This window comes from Anabrus simplex, chromosome 9 (genome assembly GCF_040414725.1).
Source record: "Anabrus simplex isolate iqAnaSimp1 chromosome 9, ASM4041472v1, whole genome shotgun sequence".
NCBI lineage: Eukaryota > Metazoa > Arthropoda > Insecta > Orthoptera > Tettigoniidae > Anabrus > Anabrus simplex.
Window position 1 is genome coordinate 3,995,604 of NC_090273.1, and position 18,740 is coordinate 4,014,343.

At 44.4% G+C, this 18,740-nt stretch overlaps 1 protein-coding gene across 3 annotated transcripts in view; it reads left to right on the forward strand.

Annotated features, from left to right (window-relative positions):
- The window catches only part of LOC136881234 (protein croquemort), a 90,214-nt gene extending 71,940 nt beyond the window's left edge, over positions 1 to 18,274 (forward strand). For all 3 annotated transcript variants that reach the window (XM_067153974.2, XM_067153973.2, XM_067153976.2), the window contains exons 5-10: positions 5,298 to 5,510; positions 6,357 to 6,571; positions 7,350 to 7,626; positions 8,941 to 9,014; positions 16,066 to 16,272; positions 16,789 to 18,274. In XM_067153974.2, coding sequence (XP_067010075.2) covers positions 5,298 to 5,510; positions 6,357 to 6,571; positions 7,350 to 7,626; positions 8,941 to 9,014; positions 16,066 to 16,272; positions 16,789 to 16,909 — 1,107 coding nt within the window. In that variant the 3' untranslated portion in view covers positions 16,910 to 18,274. The remainder of the gene's footprint in view (positions 1 to 5,297; positions 5,511 to 6,356; positions 6,572 to 7,349; positions 7,627 to 8,940; positions 9,015 to 16,065; positions 16,273 to 16,788) is intronic.
- Positions 18,275 to 18,740: the final 466 nt, after the last annotated feature.

The following is an 18,740-nucleotide window of genomic DNA, read 5'->3' on the forward strand; positions in this document are numbered from 1 at the left end:
GTTGTAGATCACTCCAAATTAAACGGAGATTGTCCCATCCGTTATATGATAATACTTCGCGAAGGTCTGCACCATCATTAAAATTGCCTCCATATTTCGATATTCTTCGGGATAAAAAGGGAAAAATATAAAGATCTTGGAAGTTTTCCATCCGTTACAGGCTAAAACGTATAATTTTGCCAAATTTCAATATCCTTCTTCGACTGGCAGATTATGCCGCAATCTGGGTTTTTGGTGAGGAGTGTAAAAATTAGGACTTTCAAGAAACCAAACTAAAAAATATTCAGATGGACATTATTACCCCTTAAACGTGTAGCTGTACGAAAATTTCGCCAAAATAGACAATGTACAGGCACACAGTCGATACGATTTTATTTACATAGATAGATAAGGAACCTGCTCCACGTACAACACCTTTTGGGCTATATCCGCTGGACTTAACCTGAAAAAACGGACCGTTTATCATATCTCCCTTATTAATGCTCCTGTCGAAAAAATGCAGATGAAAAAAGTTTTAGAGATGGAATTCCATCACGTTTGGTCGATTTCCAGTCAGGTTGGTCTTGTACTGTATATATTGTGTGAGAGTAAAATCACTATTTCGGTTCCCTACAAACCGCCAGTCCATTCCGGGAACATGAAATGTTATTGACGATTAACACCTACCGTTGGACAGGTGGATGTTAATGTAAAGTTTGACTCAAATATCTTCAGTAGTTTTCAAGTTGTAAAACATACGCTTTACACGCACCCGCTCTTGAGTTAAGTCCGGTGGGACTTGTGCCGGAAAACGGTCCGTTAATGATATCTCCCTTATTAATCTTCGTATTGAAATGATGCACATGAAAAAAGGGCTTAGAAATTAATTTCCGTTAAGGCAGGTAAATTTACATTAAGTTTGGTTGTGTATATTTTGTGAGAATGCAAAATCACGGTTTCGGTGTCAGTTCAGGGATTTAGAAATAATATTTGCCCTAAAACCTACCAAAGGACAGGTGGATTCTAAATATCAAGTTTGGTGGAAATATATCCAGTAGTTTCAAAGTTATAGACAAACAGACAAACAAACAGACACACGAAAAGTGAATATATGCAGATGGTCATTATTACACCTGAAACGGATAACTGTACGGAAATTTCACCAAAATTGTCAATGTACACACTCTAGAAGTGCAGACCTTTATTTCGATAGTTACTGCTTTGTAACTGTATGACGTATCTACAAACGGACTTCACCATCAGACGCCCCTTTCAGTGCTCTACATGGTTGGTCCTATGACATCTTCTCGTATCTCCTATGTTTCTGGGTTAGACTGAGTTAGTCATTGAATGGGGTGAAAGTTTGTACAGTTTTCACATACTACTTTATATTTTTGATACTCATGTGACAGCTAGAATCATAAAATTTGGCTATAATATGACCAATGGCCATGTCAATGTGCGTGCCGAATGTCATGATTCTACCTTTCCTATAAGTGTGCCAAATGATAACATATACGTGTAAAAGTACAAAACGAACTTGAAATCGAGAAATACAGCTGTATTTAACGTATTAGGGATAGAAATACGACGAAAAGTCATAGGACTAAAGTTGTAGATCTCTCCAAAATGAAACGCCATTTGCTTTCTGACTTGTGATACGACTTACTGATTAGCCACCAATTACCCCGAAACGAAGGTCTGCACCGTCGTTAAAACGGCATCCATATTTCGGAATTTTCCTGGGCCAAAAGTTATACATTTGCATAGCTTAGAATATTTCCTCAAAGAAAAGTGTCCAGCATTCGGGATTAGCACTCGCATACATACGTGGTAATTAAGGAAGAAAATAATACAGTTTAGTAAGTTGAAATTCATAGAAAATGGATTATTACTGAGGACATCCGGATGACGACAAATATGTAAATACCAAGTGAATGCACTGGAAAATCAAATGCTCCTCAATAAATTATGCCAGGGATTCTTAGGTAATCAGATAAGATTAATATTTGTGTTATTACTTAAGCTATTCGAGGACGGTTATAACCTCCAATGATATTCCGCCAATATCCCGCAGAATGGCCGATTGAAGACTCTCTTGCTTTCTACCCAAGGAACAACCACGAATTTAAAGGAATGATGGGGAAAATGGCAATATGTTATTTCCCTGCTGGCAAGCAGTCAGAGACGTTGCCATGGTAACCCATATATTCGTTGTCGGTCTGTCGGTCACTCAATGCAGATAGTAAATTTCTCCGTCATTTGAAGAGTAAGGTAAATTATGAACATAACAAAAGTTGTTTATAATGAAGAGACCATTCACATACGGTCCACACAGTTCACAGAAAATCAATAGTATAAGAGAAAATGGAGGAAAACCGTTGTGGTTTTCCTATAAAACCCCCGCCTTTTCAAAGATTTTAAAACGATATACATATAGAAATCTTCTCCGCGATGAGTATACTCAAAATATGAAGTTTGGGTGATCTATTCAGCCGTTTCGACGTGATGGTGGAACAGACAAACAAACAGACACGAAAAGTAAAAACCACCGATTCGGTCTTGAGTTGACTTAAAACGGATAGATATTTGAAAATTTGGCAAAACAAAAGGAATTACAAACAGCGGACCCCCTACAACTTTATTTACAAGATGACGGATAAGCATGAGCACGTTGAAAAGTGCAGACCGCCACTTCGAGATTCATAACTCCTAAACGGTGCATGATGTTTGCGCCATCAGACGTCTCATTCATCGCTCTATATGTCTGTTTGTAAACCATTCCTGCGTATCTCCCGTATTTAGGGGTAAATTGAGTTGAAACATTTGAATAGGCTGAAATTTGGGTACATTTTTAACGTTTTACATTACTTTTTGCCTACTTGTGTATAAGCTAGAATCATGAAATTCGGTCCCCATATGGCCCTTGATCGTGCCAATGTGCACACCCAACTTGATAATCCTATCATTCAATAAAGTGTGTCAAACAATTAAAAATTACGTGTAAAAATCAGCAATTTTACGAACAATTCGAAAATACGGCCAAATCTAACGTATAAGGGAGACAGATACGACAAAATGTCATAGGACCAAAGTTGTAGATCACTCCGAATTGAAGCGATGTTGTGCCATCCGTTTTGTGATACGAATTACCGTTTAGCCAACAAATATCTCAAGAGGAATGTCTGCACAGTCATTAAAATTGCCTCCATATTTCGATAATTTTGTGGGTAAAAAGTGAAAAATTAGAACATCTTGGAATTTTTCTGTCGGTTAGGGACCAAAAGCTACAATTTCATCAAATTTCAATTTTCTACCTCGTCTGTCAGGTTGTGCCGCCATCTTGATTTGGGGGGACGGGGGATAAAAATTAGGAAATTCCAGAAAATGTTTAAGCCCACAAAACCTATAGGTTGTCGTTTTGGATAAATGATACGACTGCGTTCTTATGCTGAGCCCAAAATTTGAGGCCCTCAGCGTGCCCCCTTCAGGGAATTTTGAAAATTTTCGATTTTTCTAGGGATCCTGGGGTCATTAGCTTCTCCCGTACCAAGTTTCAAATTTCTGAGATTTCTGGAAGTGCCTCATTAATTCAAGTCTTTTTTTCATTTTTTGATATTTATATATTCATCGCACCGGACCGACTTGCTTTTATGTATATAGATTTAATTTATTTGTTTGCCTTTTTATTTTTTATTACGCCTTCTTCTGTCCACACTATTCAGCAATTTCTCGAGATCTTCTGCAGACTGAGGTAAAATAATGTGGTTGGCAAATCTCAGAGTTTCGATTTCCTCTCCATGGATTGATTTCTCATTGATTTCCTGTTCTATATAAACATCCAAAAGGAGAAGGGACCTTTTTTCACAGCCCTAGATTCCTATCACTGCAGACAGATTATAGACAATCCTTCTTTCTCGGTGTGCGATCCCTTATCGAATACCTTTTCTAGATCTACGATCACCGGGGGAGTTGGCAGTGCGGTTAGGAGCGCGCAACTGTGAGCTCGCATCTGGCAGATAGTGGATTCGAACCCCACTGTCGGCAGCCCTGAAGATGGTTTTCCGTGATTTCCCATTTTCACACCAGGCAAATGCTGGGGCTGTACCTTAATTAAGGCCACGGCCGCTTCCTTCCCATTCCTAGGCCTTGCCCGTCCCATCGTCGCCATAAAACCTATCTGTGTCGGTGCGACATAAAACAAATAGCAAAAAAAAAAAAAAATGTACGATGACGATGTACGTGGACTTGTCGACCCTCTGAGATCAGACGTAAAGTGAGGATTGTTCCATGTGCTGCTACGTATCTTTATTCTGAGGCCAAACTGCACTTCTCCCAACTTGTGTTTCCATTCTTCTGTAAATAATACGTGTTAACATTTTACAAGCGCAAGCACTAAACTAATTCTGCGACTCGTCATATAACAACATTCTCTCTAAAGTCGGATAGCGCACTAAATGGTTTCTCCTCAGGATATCATCAAATTCAGGTGCTGTGTTACTCGTCAAGATCTGTGTTAGTCGAGCCAATAGCTAAGTGTGAGGCTCTATGGAGGATTTTAATATCTCCATTTCATAAATTCTGTTTCCAGTATCCTACGGACAGAAGTTGTAGCAAAAGCGACATTTTTCTTCGAACCAAGTCTAAAGGACGACTTGTTTTAGTGACTAAATGTCAGTATTATAACTACTTTCTCATAACCTTGCAAACGTTAAAGTAGTTCAATGTTGTTGTGAGACTGCGGTTGGCAACAGTTCGCAACTTCCTCATTGAGAGCGAGCTATGTATGTACTCTCACAATTCGAGGAGTTACAAGAATCTTGCAAACCGGGCCACTTGGCCGTGCAGCTGACAGCTTGCATCCGGGAGATAGTGGCTTCGAATCCCACTGTCGGCAGCCCTGAGTATTATTTTCTGTGGTTTCCCATTTTTGCACGAGTCAAAAATCTGGGCTGTAATTTAATTAAGACCACGGTCGCTTCCTTTCCACTCCTAGTCGTTTCCTATGCCATTGTTGCCAAAGCTACCTGTGTCGGTGCGGCGTAAATCAAATTCTAAAAAATAATCTTGAAAAACAAGACAGAAGGTATGGAAATGAATCGTGAAACGGCAACACTCTGGTGCAAAGGAAATGGACGAAGTGTTATAGTTTTTGAACAAACCAAACTAAGCGAACAGTAGTAAGAAATCAAAACCGAGGGAGCATTGAGCAGAGCGGACGTGGCGCCTTTAAGGGGAAGTAAACACGCACCTGGTGTAACATTGCCAACCTGCATTCGTTGATAGAGATTGCACCTAACCGGTGGTTGTGTTTTCAGACGGCCGCCTTCGTGTCCCGGGACTGGAGTTTCTACCTGCTCAAGTCCATGAGCATTGCTATGAGCTCGTATGGTGAGACGTTGGCCATCACTCGCACGGCTGGGGAGCTGCTCTTCGAGGGCTACTCCAGTCCACTCATAACAATGGCTAACGTGCTGCCGGGGATCTCCGGCATGGACATTCCCTACGACAAGTTCGGATGGTTCTACATGGTAAGTATCAACCAACAAAGTGGTCCACATACCCTTAAATGTTTTCAAGTTCGAGTGTGTCGTCACTTCAGTTTTTCTGGCACGTCACGGTACTGCTGACATCAGAGTGTGTCATGGTATCACCTTCACGGTACTGCTGACATCAGAGTGTGTCATGGTATCACCTTCACGATACTGCTGACATCAGAGTGTGTCATGGTATCACCTTCACGGTACTGCTGACATCAGTGTGTCATGGTATCACCTTCACGGTACTGCTGACATCAGAGTGTGTCATGGTATCACCTTCACGATACTGCTGACATCAGAGTGTGTCATGGTATCACCTTCACGATACTGCTGACATCAGAGTGTGTCATGGTATCACCTTCACGATACTGCTGACATCAGAGTGTGTCATGGTATCACCTTCACGATACTGCTGACATCAGAGTGTGTCATGGTATCACCTTCACGGTACTGCTGACATCAGTGTGTCATGGTATCACCTTCACGGTACTGCTGACATCAGAGTGTGTCATGAGGGGCGCCTTAGAAATAACGACTTGTTACTGTGGCTTATGCAAATGTATTTAGTTCTTGATATCATATATTAGTGAGTAATAATAATAATAATAATATGGCCTGAACTTCTCTTAGCTAATGTGGCTCTTCAAATACGTCTCCGAGTGCTGAACTTTAGTTCTAAAAGAGACTCTTTATCGCCGCAGTAAATGTTATGTCACAAAAATTCTCGCTTAAGAGCTTTAACTAATTTTTTCAGTTCCTCTTTTAAGTTTTACTGACCAACAGGTGTGAAGTTCTTAGAGACCTGCTGATAACTGAACACATACGAAATGTTGACAGCGTAACGGTTCGGTGGACTACGACGGGCAGTTCACGATGCACACAGGAACGGACGACATCTCCCTGCTGGGCAAGTTGAGTCGCTGGAACGGCGGCAACACCACCAAGTTCTTCCCTGGGCCGTGCGGCCACGTCAACGGGTCTGCGGGAGAGCTGTGGCCTCCTCGCCGCACCAAGGAGGACACCGTGGCCATGTTCTCCCCGGACCTCTGCAGGTGAGCACTTGTTAGAGCCATGTTCTCCCCGGACCTCTGCAGGTGAGCACTTGTTAGAGCCATGTTCTCCCCGCACCTCTGCAGGTGAGCACTTGTTAGAGCCATGTTCTCCCCGGACCTCTGCAGGTGAGCACTTGTTAGAGCCATGTTCTCCCCGGACCTCTGCAGGTGAGCACTTGTTAGAGCCATGTTCTCCCCGGACCTCTGCAGGTGAGCACTTGTTAGAGCCATGTTCTCCCCGGACCTCTGCAGGTGAGCACTTGTTAGAGCCATGTTCTCCCCGGACCTCTGCAGGTGAGCACTTGTTAGAGCCATGTTCTCCCCGTTCCTCTGCAGGTGAGCACTTGTTAGAGCCATGTTCTCCCCGGACCTCTGCAGGTGAGCACTTGTTAGAGCCATGTTCTCCCCGTTCCTCTGCAGGTGAGCACTTGTTAGAGCCATGTTCTCCCCGGACCTCTGCAGGTGAGCACACGTGCAGTCGGCTAGCAGAGTAGATAGACTCCACGACGCTATCAAGGGACAAGGCTACCTCATCACCGCACCTGAAGCTGCACTGGTAAGCTGCTCATTACGCCGTGCAGTACGCGGTGACTGAACGAACTCTGTTCAAGTCTTTGTGGGCCACATAGTTTACAATTAAATGTTCGATGACATCGCGCCCCGATCACTAAATTCCAACAAGAAATTTCTAGAATCGTCATGAACACGCGATGCGAGTCTGTCAGCTTCCATGTGCAGTACGTCACGCTCCTGAATGTAGCGCTTCGTGTTGTTGCAGGTCGATAGAGTTCCAGTACCTGGACGAGCAGACAGTCCACGGCATTAGCGGCTACCGGTACAGCGGAGGAGCGGACTTGTTGGACAACAAGACGGACTGTTTCTGTGGCGGGCAGTGTGTACCCTCAGGGGCGCTGAACGTGTCCACGTGCCGGTACGGCGCTCCTGCCTTCGTCTCTTATCCGCACTTCTACCTGGCAGACCCCTTCTACCTTCGGCAGGTGGATGGACTGCAGCCAGAGCCCGACAAGCACCGCTTCTACATCACACTTGAGCCGGTGAGTTTTTGTACGAGTAATTCCTCCATGGTCAGGTAGGGCTATCACCGTAACTCGTAGACACGACGTATATTTTAAGAATGTGTCGGCTCATATACAGCACCGCTGGCCTGTACCGAGCGACAAAACTATTTCTGGAACTGTAGTGACGCTCCTCAGCTGAAAATACGTTTGCAAATCTCACTTGTTCTCCTTCACTTCCCCAACAAGCCCATCTGTCCACGCGACCATAAAGGTCCAGAACAAAGTGGTAAATGACATATGAGAAGTTCCTGCCTGCAGGACGCGATGTGAGGACCAGCTGATAGACTGAGATCAACTGTTAGATGTCAAGGAAGTGGTTTGCGGCCAATGACGCTAGTAGGATGAGATGGAGAAACATTTTTAGACGATTAATTACATTTGATTTCAGGATATTGATAAATTACTTTCAAAGAGTCACGTAATAGCTGGAGATGAACTGGTTACTGGACCAGTCAGCTGAAATATGAGGCTTGTTCATGTTCTTTCAGTAATGAATAGCCATTAATATGTAGATGTTTAATGAACTTATCCGTTAAAAATAAGAGATGATGGTTGCGCTGCACGTACCCGCGAGAGCGACCACTAACGAGAGTAATCCTCTCTGATTGGCTAAAGCTGCCGGGTGCGACACAGGTAGCAGTTCTTCTTTAAACTGTCGATAATATGAAAATGCGCTGTTCCAGGCCTGACTGGGGCTACGTTACCAAGAAGTTAAAAGGCTCCAACTCGATCTCTTGAACGGTTAACGAGTTACAGCACTTAAAGACCATTCGCCACTTGGTGGTGCTGATGACCCACCAATCAGAGGGGGAAAATGGAACGGAACAGACACTTTGGGTATCGGGCAAACAAAGATGAGGGCCACTCCCTAGGTCTGCTAAAAGTTTAGCTGTGATAACGCAGGTGCAGAACAACTTCTTCACTCCTCCAGTGCAGTTGAGCGACATATTTCCATCTGGTGCTTCTTCCCTAAGAATTCGGATCTCCTCTGCCTAACTGTGCTCTACTGGCTCTCTTTAGAATTATTCTTAAAGTCTCATGAATGTAATGATACATTTCCGATTTGTGCTTTTTCACAGCATTATATTCAGAATATTTATGCCAAGAAATAGCCAATATATTTAAATTTGTGATATGAAACCCCAGGGTTTTACAACAAAATGGAAATAATTGACAAGAAACCTGTTACGAGCATGTATTGACCAGAATTATTTTCTTTCCTGAACAAAGAAATGTTGTTTGCCATTTGGAGAGGAACTTCTCACATTAATAGTTTGTTCATTGTTTCAGGAGACTGGCATTCCTCTGGACGTCGCTGCTCGCTTCCAAATCAACATTCTGCTCCAACCACACGACTATGTCTCGTAAGTAGAGTGCAGTGGAAATAACACTTAGAGACCCCCGCCAGGTCACCAGAATGCTAATGTGAGCACTGGTAACGGGCCAAAGGCTGTGGGCGGTTTCAATCCGTGTCACGGGATAACCTCCGATTGAATGGCAAGCGCGTAATTTGAACCTGCTACGAGGAAAAAGAAAGGCGCATTTTTACGAGAAATTTATAACTTACCGCTATTATTCCGCGAAACTACGCCTCTCCGGTAAAAAAATATTTGAATTATACCAGGCTGGTAGTTACACAAGCCAAGCCACATCCTTGGCTCCTGGTCCCCTGCGCTCAAACAGTCACTAGTATATGGTACGGCCGCCTTCATTGGATAAAATCTCCGTGGTCCAGGGACTTGTTTAGCAGTACAGCACATGAACTCCTCTGTCAGCTCGTTAATCATCACGCTGTATATTGCATTCCTGAATTGAACGTATTGTATTCTGGCGCCAAAATATTTCCATAATAATAATAATAATAATCTGGTTAGTGTGATTAGCTGTCAACCGCGGACGACTGGATTCCATTCCTGACTCTGCCACGAAATTTGAAAAGTGGCACGAGGGCTGGAACGGGGTCCACTGAACCTCGGGAGGCCAGCTGAGTAGAGGGAGGTTCTATTCCCACCTCACCCATCCTGGAAGTGGTTTCCCACTTCTACAGACAAATGCTGGGATGGTACCACGGATGTTACGGCCTCTTCCTTGTCTATCCTTTCCAGTTTTCCCATTCCCCCACAGGGTCCCTGTTCAACACAGCAGGTGAGGCTGCCTGGGCGAGGTACTGGTCCTTCTCCCCAATCTTATCTCTCAACCCGAAGTCTCACACTCCAGGACACTGCCCTTGAGGCGGTAAAGGTGGGATCCCTCGCTGAGTCCGAGGTAAAAACCAACGAAAGAAAAAGAAAGAAAGAAAGAAAGAAAGAAAGAAAGAAAGAAAGAAAGAAAATCCGCCTCTGCAGCGTAGTGGTTAATGTGATTAGCTGTCACCCTCGGAGGCCCGGGTTCGATTCCCACCTCTGTCACAAAATTTGAAAAGTGGTACGAGGGCTGGAACGAGGTCCACTCAGCCTCGGTAGGTAAACTGAGTAGAGATGGGTTCGATTCCCACCTCAGACATCCTCGAAGTGGTATTTCTCCAGGCAAATGCTGGGATGGTAACACGGCCGCTTCCTAGCCTCCTCCTTATCTATGTCTTCCAATCTTTCCATTTGCTCACAACGCCCCTGTTCAGCACATCAGGAGAGACCGCCTGGGCAAGGTACTGGTCCTACTATCCAGTTGTATCCCCCGAGCCAAAGTCTCACGCTCTAAGACACTCCCCTTGAGGCGGTAGAGGTGGGATCGCTCGCAGAGTCCGAGGGAAAACCAACCCTGGGGGAAAAATTGATTAAGAAAGAAATAATAATGTTACGTGCGAGCCCCGTGGTAGCCCCTTTCGTTGCTTCCAGGAGGGAGCCGGGGCCGGCCTAGCCGTCTATTGTTACCGATGAGTTTCTTGCAGATTCAGCGGGAATGTTCTGCTCCGTGAAATTTCTGGATCAAATGACGCGAGCTATAACAAGGGAGGCACTCGGAGTGAGAGTTAGACTCCGTCAGTGAGTTGGGGTTCGGTGGCTGGGCTGAGGGCGACAGAGCTGTTGCCTGTCACCAGTGCCCCACCGAGGTTTGAAGCAGTAGTTGTTGTTGTGTCGGAGAGACCAGCGAGGATAAATGTTCGCTGTTGTGAGTATCGTCCTGCTCTTGAGTTGGGACTGGAGTCGAACCGACGAACAGTCGTCGTGTGTAGTATAGCCTGGGGCACAGTGTTCAAATCCAGCTCTCTACACTGTAGGATGTGACTCGACTTTGGGAGAGTGAAAGTAAAGGCGGCCTGAGCAGTCCAATCCTTGTGTGGCGGCGTCCTTGAGGCCAAGCAGGTCGGATTTTCGTAGTCTCTTGCTGCGGTTGTGTGTTGACGGCAGTAGGCCTTGAGGATTTGTGAAGTGAAGTGTTGTCGGGAGTGTGCTATTTCGTCATGTCTCGAGAACTTTTAACAGAATTTATACAAATATACCAAAATGAACCTTGCTCGTGGCAAGCGAGTTCAAAAAATTACTATATTTCCTCAAGGAAATCCTTTCCTTGTGTGGGCGAGGGTTCGGTTTAGGAAATCCCGGAGGCTTTTTCCTAGACGATTTCCTGTACGTGATGGCTACTTTTAAGGATTAGTGTCCCAGGTAAAGGAACGGGCTGGACCCTTGGTGCGCCATATGGTAGAGAGATTGAAGAATAGACTGGTAATTAGTGTGACATTCATGACTGGTTAGAATTTTGTTTAAATTTGTGTGTGTGCATTTATTAGGTCATCCTGAAATGAATTGACTATTGAAACAGATGGAGTGTAATTCGTAATAATAATAATAATAATAATAATAATAATAATAATAATAATAATAATAATAATGAACAGAGGGTATTGTTACACTTTTCTCAGAAACAGTTAAATCTGTAGTTTGTTGTTGTGAGCATGCACCGGGTTTGTATCTGCATGAGAGATGAATTGTATGTCGATGTTACTTAATTAACATTTTTTAAATGCGACATTGCATACATTCTAAATTACTATGTTCTTTGTTAAGGGGTATTGTACCAGGCGAGTTGGCCGTGCGCGTAGAGGCGCGCGGCTGTGAGCTTGCATCCGGGAGATAGTAGGTTCGAATCCCACTATCGGCAGCCCTGAAGATGGTTTTCCGTGGTTTCCCATTTTCACACCAGGCAAATGCTGGGGCTGTACCTTAATTAAGGCCACGGCCGCTTTCTTCCAACTCCTAGGCCTTTCCTATCCCATCGTCGCCATAAGACCTATCTGTGTCGGTGCGTCGTAAAGCCCCTAGCAAAGAAAAAGGGTCATTGTATACAATATCAGTAATATAGATCAATTTCTGTATATGCAGTAAACTCTTTATAGTGTGCCTACATTCATGAGATCAGTCCAATACGTCCAGTACAGTCGGAAGTAGGGCCGCCAACAGGAGGCCGTCAGTAGCGGCGGACACCACGGGAGGGCCGCCAACAGGAGGCCGTCAGTAGCGGCGGACACCACGGGAGGGCCGCCAACAGGAGGCCGTCAGTAGCGGCGGACACCACGGGAGGGCCGCCAACAGGAGGCCGTCAGTAGCGCCGGACACCACGGGAGGGCCGCCAACAGGAGGCCGTCAGTAGCGCCGGACACCACGGGAGGGCCGCCAACAGGAGGCCGTCAGTAGCGGCGGACACCACGGGAGGGCCGCCAACAGGAGGCCGTCAGTAGCGGCGGACACCACGGGAGGGCCGCCAACAGGAGGCCGTCAGTAGCGGCGGACACCACGGGAGGGCCGCCAACAGGAGGCCGTCAGTAGCGGCGGACACCACGGGAGGGCCGCCAACAGGAGGCCGTCAGTAGCGGCGGACACCACGGGAGGGCCGCCAACAGGAGGCCGTCAGTAGCGCCGGACACCACGGGAGGGCCGCCAACAGGAGGCCGTCAGTAGCGGCGGACACCACGGGAGGGCCGCCAACAGGAGGCCGTCAGTAGCGGCGGACACCACGGGAGGGCCGCCAACAGGAGGCCGTCAGTAGCGCCGGACACCACGGGAGGGCCGCCTCCTCTTCACAGAAAATACAAAATGAGAATATGGATGTAATAAACAACAATTTTAGAAGTCTCACTTTTGGACTTCAATTTCCCTGGCACTTTTCCGAAAATCTGTGTCCCAAACACGTGGTCTTGGCCCAGTTAAGCATTCCGACCGGTGGCTGGTTGGATCCTCAAAAAGCACCACCACCTCAGCGGCTCATAGTGGCGCTCACTATGGCTTGTACACGCACGCACATTAATGGTGTCCCGACTGCCCCACTCCAGTACCGAAAAGGAGGGGAAGGGTGTGAACACACCCTGGCCTACAAACATTGTAAGATGGCTCCTATCGAGGCCGTATTATTGGCATGTGTGAGGCTCACATGGTCCCCAAGCAACAGCTCATGCAGTCGAAAGACAGTTTGGAGATGGTGAAGAAAGATTGGTAGATCATGGAAGAACTACTCCGAAACAGGATGCTGATATCGTTCAAAGTATGGACAATTCTCCGCTTGCAACTATCGATAATGCGATTTGCCGCAATGGAATTGCCAGTAAGCCGGACTACCGTGAGTCGCCGACTCCACATGGCAGGTATTTACAATCGCCGAGCTGCGAAAAAGGGGCGACGTCTTCTTATCCAAAGAGAACTTCGCGTAGGCTGAAAGTGTTACTCCACGACAGGAATGGGAAATTACAATTTGGTTGGATGAAAAGGAATTTTGCTCTGAACCAGGTAAACAGCTGAAGTACTGGCGTCCAGTTGGAAGCCCTTTTTCCAGATAACTAATCAGTCGGGTTGCGTCACTGGTCCAGGAGAATGCTTGTGAATATGTAGATATTTTAGAAGGTGCCGTTCTTCTCAGTGTTCGACACAGAAGTTTCCGTTATCAGGTTTGTGCAAGATAACTGCTCTGTTCACACTGCACATGTAACCGAAGCTTTCTTCAAACAGCATTCTGACTGACTGGCCTCCCAAATCGGCTGACTTAAATATAATAGAACATGTTTGGTCAGGAGCGGACAAGAGCGGCACTGCCATCGAGTTTGGGTGAATCTAAGGAATGAACCAGATTTTTTCCAACATACAATAGATTCCATTCCCAAGCGGCTAGAGCAAGTGATAAGCATGGACTGATTATTGATTCTGGGAGGGAGGAGGAACCCGTCACTTGACACCACTCTTTAGTTATGAGTTTTCTTCTCTTTAAATTATCTATCTATAGACAGTGCATTATATTTATTCTTTTACCGTACGTTTATTTTATTTATATATTTTCGAGGAAGATGCGATACGTTCATATTTTTTATAAGATATTTCTGTAAAAATGTGTTCATTTTATAATAATTATGTTGAGATGTTGCAATAATAGCATTTTTGTTGTAAAGACACGACTTTGTATTTTATGGAAGTTGAATTCGAATGATATTAAATTATTTTTAGATGTATTTTCTTATCGCTCAAGAAGTAAAATGTATCTTCAGTTATTTTTATAAAGAAGTGCTTTCACAGTGATACTTCAATATCTTATTTTAGCATATTAATTTTCTGTTTATAGAATTTATCGTAATTCTATATCCGAGGTGGTAAATTATGATAACGTAACTTCAGTAAAATTCAGAACAAAGTTACGAACCAGTAAAAGGTATTTTCAAATTACGACCCGATATAACGCAGCTACAAAATATTCCTATCTATTATAAAATACTTTTCGGTTAAAAACCTCGTTTACCTTTTGATACTGTAATTATCAGAGTAAATGCTGTACTTCAATACATCCGCCACTGTGCCCATTTCAATCACAACAAAGTCTTGTAGCGGGCTGTCTGCATGCAGCAATGCGTGGGTCATTGTGCCTTCGGGACTACCCCCTTCACTCCCTTCCCACTTGTTTTGTACTGGAGTGGCCTTCACTCTCTCCCCTCCTTTTCAGTACTAGAGTGGGGCAGTCGGGACACCATTAATGTGCACGTCTGTACCATGTACTGCTGCATGAGCGATTCACGCCGCCGAAAAGAAAGGGCCGATGTTGAAAGTGGACAAAACCGTGGCGAGGTGAAAGTGAACTTCTCTCCAACGATCACAGGAGACGTTGATTCCTACAAGACCTTTTGGACCATGAATGAACAAGCTTTCAACAAACTCTTACAATTAGTTGAGTCTAAACTGACTCGTGCGATAAGGAGGTAAGTACCTGAAAATTAAGAGTGATTAAAACTTGTTTCCTTGTAAGATAACTTCGTTCTCTGCGGTCTGCAGCCTTATTCCAACATTCTATTACGTAATTTAGTGTTCGCGAAAGTCTACGTTTTGAAATGGAACAATTTGCGTACAGTCATTAGAATCTGACAGCAAAGTCCTCGTCTTGGCAGACAAAATACCAAATTGTGAGGCATAACTCTGTTCCACTCTTCTTCCACTGTTTGATCCACAAACGGGGTATGCTGGCGGTGCCACCGGAAGGTGGACACGCAATTCTGGTGTGCTGCCAGCTGCCGGATCGCTGTGACAGGAGACCTCAGGCACAGTGAAGCGAACTGTGCTCGTATGATGAGTGTTGGTGGAAGTGCTTCTTTGGAAAATAGATTTCAAAGTTAGCATTTGAGTTGACTCCTCAGTTCACAAGAGTGCACCAGCTGAGGATAGGCTTACAGAATTATTTTGTAACAAGTGCGCCGAATGTTTTGAAAATCAAATGAATTTTTTTGTGAACATCTACTTAAATGTAATTAATATTCAGTGCATAGAAACATTTCCTTAAAGGTCTACCCGTGTTGAGATCCGGCGGTTGGTTTCCTGCATTTCCACGCCATTAATTAATATCAGATCCTCTTTTAAAGACGGGTCGTCCTCTCAACGAGATGGTACTGGGTTATTTTCTTCGTTGTTCGTGTTGTCTCCATTCCTTCATTTATTCTGGGTAGTACAACAGATGATCACATTTCCAGCTGTTAATACAGTTCACATGTCGTACTCATCGACGACTTTTTTCTGGCTGATAAGTTAATATTTTACTTTTCTCTCCACAATAATATGAAAATGATGTATTGTATTCACTTTGACGGGGTATTGTCCGTTATGTGAAGGACACACGTAAGTACGTCACCAGGAGTCAATATCCGCGTCGCAAGGTTCCGGCCGCGTCCTTGGTTCGTTCCTCGCCTTCACCTGCACTAGTTCATAGCTGGCGGTGCGGTGCCTCTTAGCCGGAGCCCCGACCAGGACAGGATTTTTACTGAGATCCGAGGGCTGGTTCGCGTTGCAGCGGCCCCGGTCTAACGACAGAGAAGATTCGTCGCTCACCGTCGGGGCGACCGGCGGTCGCTAGGTTTTGATGAACAACTGTATGAAAGGTTTGCCGTTCCCCAAGTTTGGTGGAGGTGGGTTGCTTCAAGTGTGGAAGTAATATGGAGTGAAATGTCTTGTGTTCCAGGATGTTGAGCGGCCTGCCCCGTGTCTTCTTCCCGGTGCTGTGGTTCCAGGAGCGAGCCTCCATGACAGCAGACATGGCCGTGTCCCTGGGCTACCTGCTGCTGCTGCCCAGCATAGGCCTCGTGGTATCTCTCCTCATGGTGGCCTTTGGGGTGCTCGCTATTCTTGTGGCAAGCGTCGCCATCGTCAAGAGGCGCCGCACTCCCAGGTCTGCATCACTCTAATTGGCGTATTTAAGTATGATTCAATGAATATCTTACGTGGATAATTTATTTTCGTTTGAAGGTCCTAAAATGTTTTATAGTTTTTTACCATAAAATTCGTTTAAACTTAGATTAAAAATAGAGGAGAGAATTTACTCCAGAGCGTTTAAAATGAATTGAGTATTTCGTGTCTTGAATAATGAACTAATCTCAAATGGGAAAACCTGCCTGCTACATGAGCGAGGACGACGTGTTGGTCATGACGAGGTCGTCTTTATGGGGCAGAACAGCTTCTCTCAGTGGTGTCACAGCTGATGTAATTCCCTGTTCGCTCGCGGTCGGTAGCAGAACGCTACCGATATCTGTTTAGTAAGCGTGTTCGAATGTCAAATTCCGTTTTAAACTGAAACATTCAATTTGTCCCAGAGTTGGAGCTGTTACCAATGTGCTGCCCGCTTCAGGTCATAAACACGATGTGTACCGGCAAACACTTGTCTAAATGAGGAATTTTCTCTTTCCAGAAAGGACGACTGGACTTCAGGGGTCCAGCTCGAGTCTATGAAGATGCAGACAATGATCTCTCGACCAGATCCCGAGCCTGAACCTGAAGAGGAGCGTCTCATTAACGGCACTGCGAAGTAGTGACCAGACACTCTGATCAGGGTGATTAGTAATGATCTGGATAGTTCTAAAGTGAGAAACGTCGGTTCGGGTAAAGTTTCGTCTTGTCCGTAGTTAAATACGTGCCAAACCCTAGTCATGGAATTGATTTGTTCTTTAGTACACTGTATATGTTTTGAAAATTTTCATTCCGAAGTATTTGTAAAATGTATGAAAGTGTATCGACGACCTACAGCAAAGGTTTCGTTAAGCACTATTCGTTGTCTTGCTTAAAAAGTAGAAATAGTTTTATTCCAGAAGCGAACTACTGCTACGAAAGCACCTTGCCAACGGGAATTCGATTGCTTAGAATACAGCAGTCTGGTGACTTCTGGGAATAGTACACAACGTATGTCCCTAACAAATCTGTTGTAGGTCGTTCGAGCCAAACGTGTAAGACAATATTGTGAAAGTGATATTTTTTATCATTGTTGATGAAAGAACTGTGTGATTGTTTCGCAGCATAATGTTCCTGTGGAAGATAGTTCCTGTTTCAGAATACGTAGCTCGTTACGTTCTATTTCTTTAGTTTGAGGAGATATTGTACCAGTTCATTTTCTTGATGCCAAAGTGTTCAAGCATTCTGGTTTATGGTCGCAGACAAGCACTAAACACTGTTACCACGCCACTATTACAGATGTCTTGTGTCTGGAAAGCCTAATGGAATATTAGCGGAGGTAGAAAAGAACTATGCAAAATACTGAGCAATGTATGATAATCTTCGTGAAATAGAAAAGTTCTTACAAAATATTACGGCATACTTGTTCCTGTAGCGCTAGCCTGTGCCTGTCTCTGGTCATTGAGTAGCACATCTGCTGTTTATTTCCTTTCTGATGGGAATTTCAAATGTTTTCCACATGTGTAAATTGTGAATGCGGTGAGTTGTTTTCAATACAAGTGAGTAGAGAGTTCTGTGCAGCTCTTCCTCAGTGAGAAACATTTTCCCATGAGACAAGTAGTTCTGTTTAATAGTGTCGTCTCGACGGTTTCTCATTCAAGAGCACATCTCTGATATTCTACATGCAACTAACTCAAATGTTTGGCAAACTTTAGAACGTGCAGATGTGAGGTTTCTCAAATGACAGACTGTGTTATTTAGAAGAAGTGAGTTGTGATACATGTAACTGGCAATTGTAATTATTTTGTAGGCAAAAGGGACATCACATACTGCGGTGGTTTTTCTTCCCAGTCCTTGCTGTTGTGAATGAAAGGCACTGTCTACTCTTCCTCACATTCCTATGTTGTAATTTGTGTACTCTAAGATAAGCTGTGCTACGTTTTTCTACCCGTGATATATTTGCTACTGTTAAGGAAGTTCTTGTAATAAATTGTTTCTTTCAAGGCGTTCATTTGTCTACCTGCCACGAGACTTGCCAATGGGGATAAACAACTCAATTAGCCCAACATAACTCTTGCCTTTTTGTTGGAAATCATCCAGAAGAAATCGTACTGCTTTCATTTGGATGTTTTCCACTTTATGTATCAAGCAATGCTGGTGAGGGTCTTCCGGCATAACAGTCGACTACTTTAAAAACTAGTCGACTGAATTCAGTCGTATTCCCGTCATGCACCTCCCACGTTTTGCTCTCCAGTCAGCACTAAACAAGTCGACTGAATTCAGTCGCACTCCCGTCACACCGAATGGAATATCGGTTTATAGTCACTTCGGATATGTAATATATAATATCTTAACTTTATAGGTACCTACTTAATATGGCGATTTTCTCTTGTCGTTTATGTGCTCTTTATTTCGTTGCATATTTGTTTATATTAATTACGTTATTCATTTATAACTATAATAATAATCATCTAG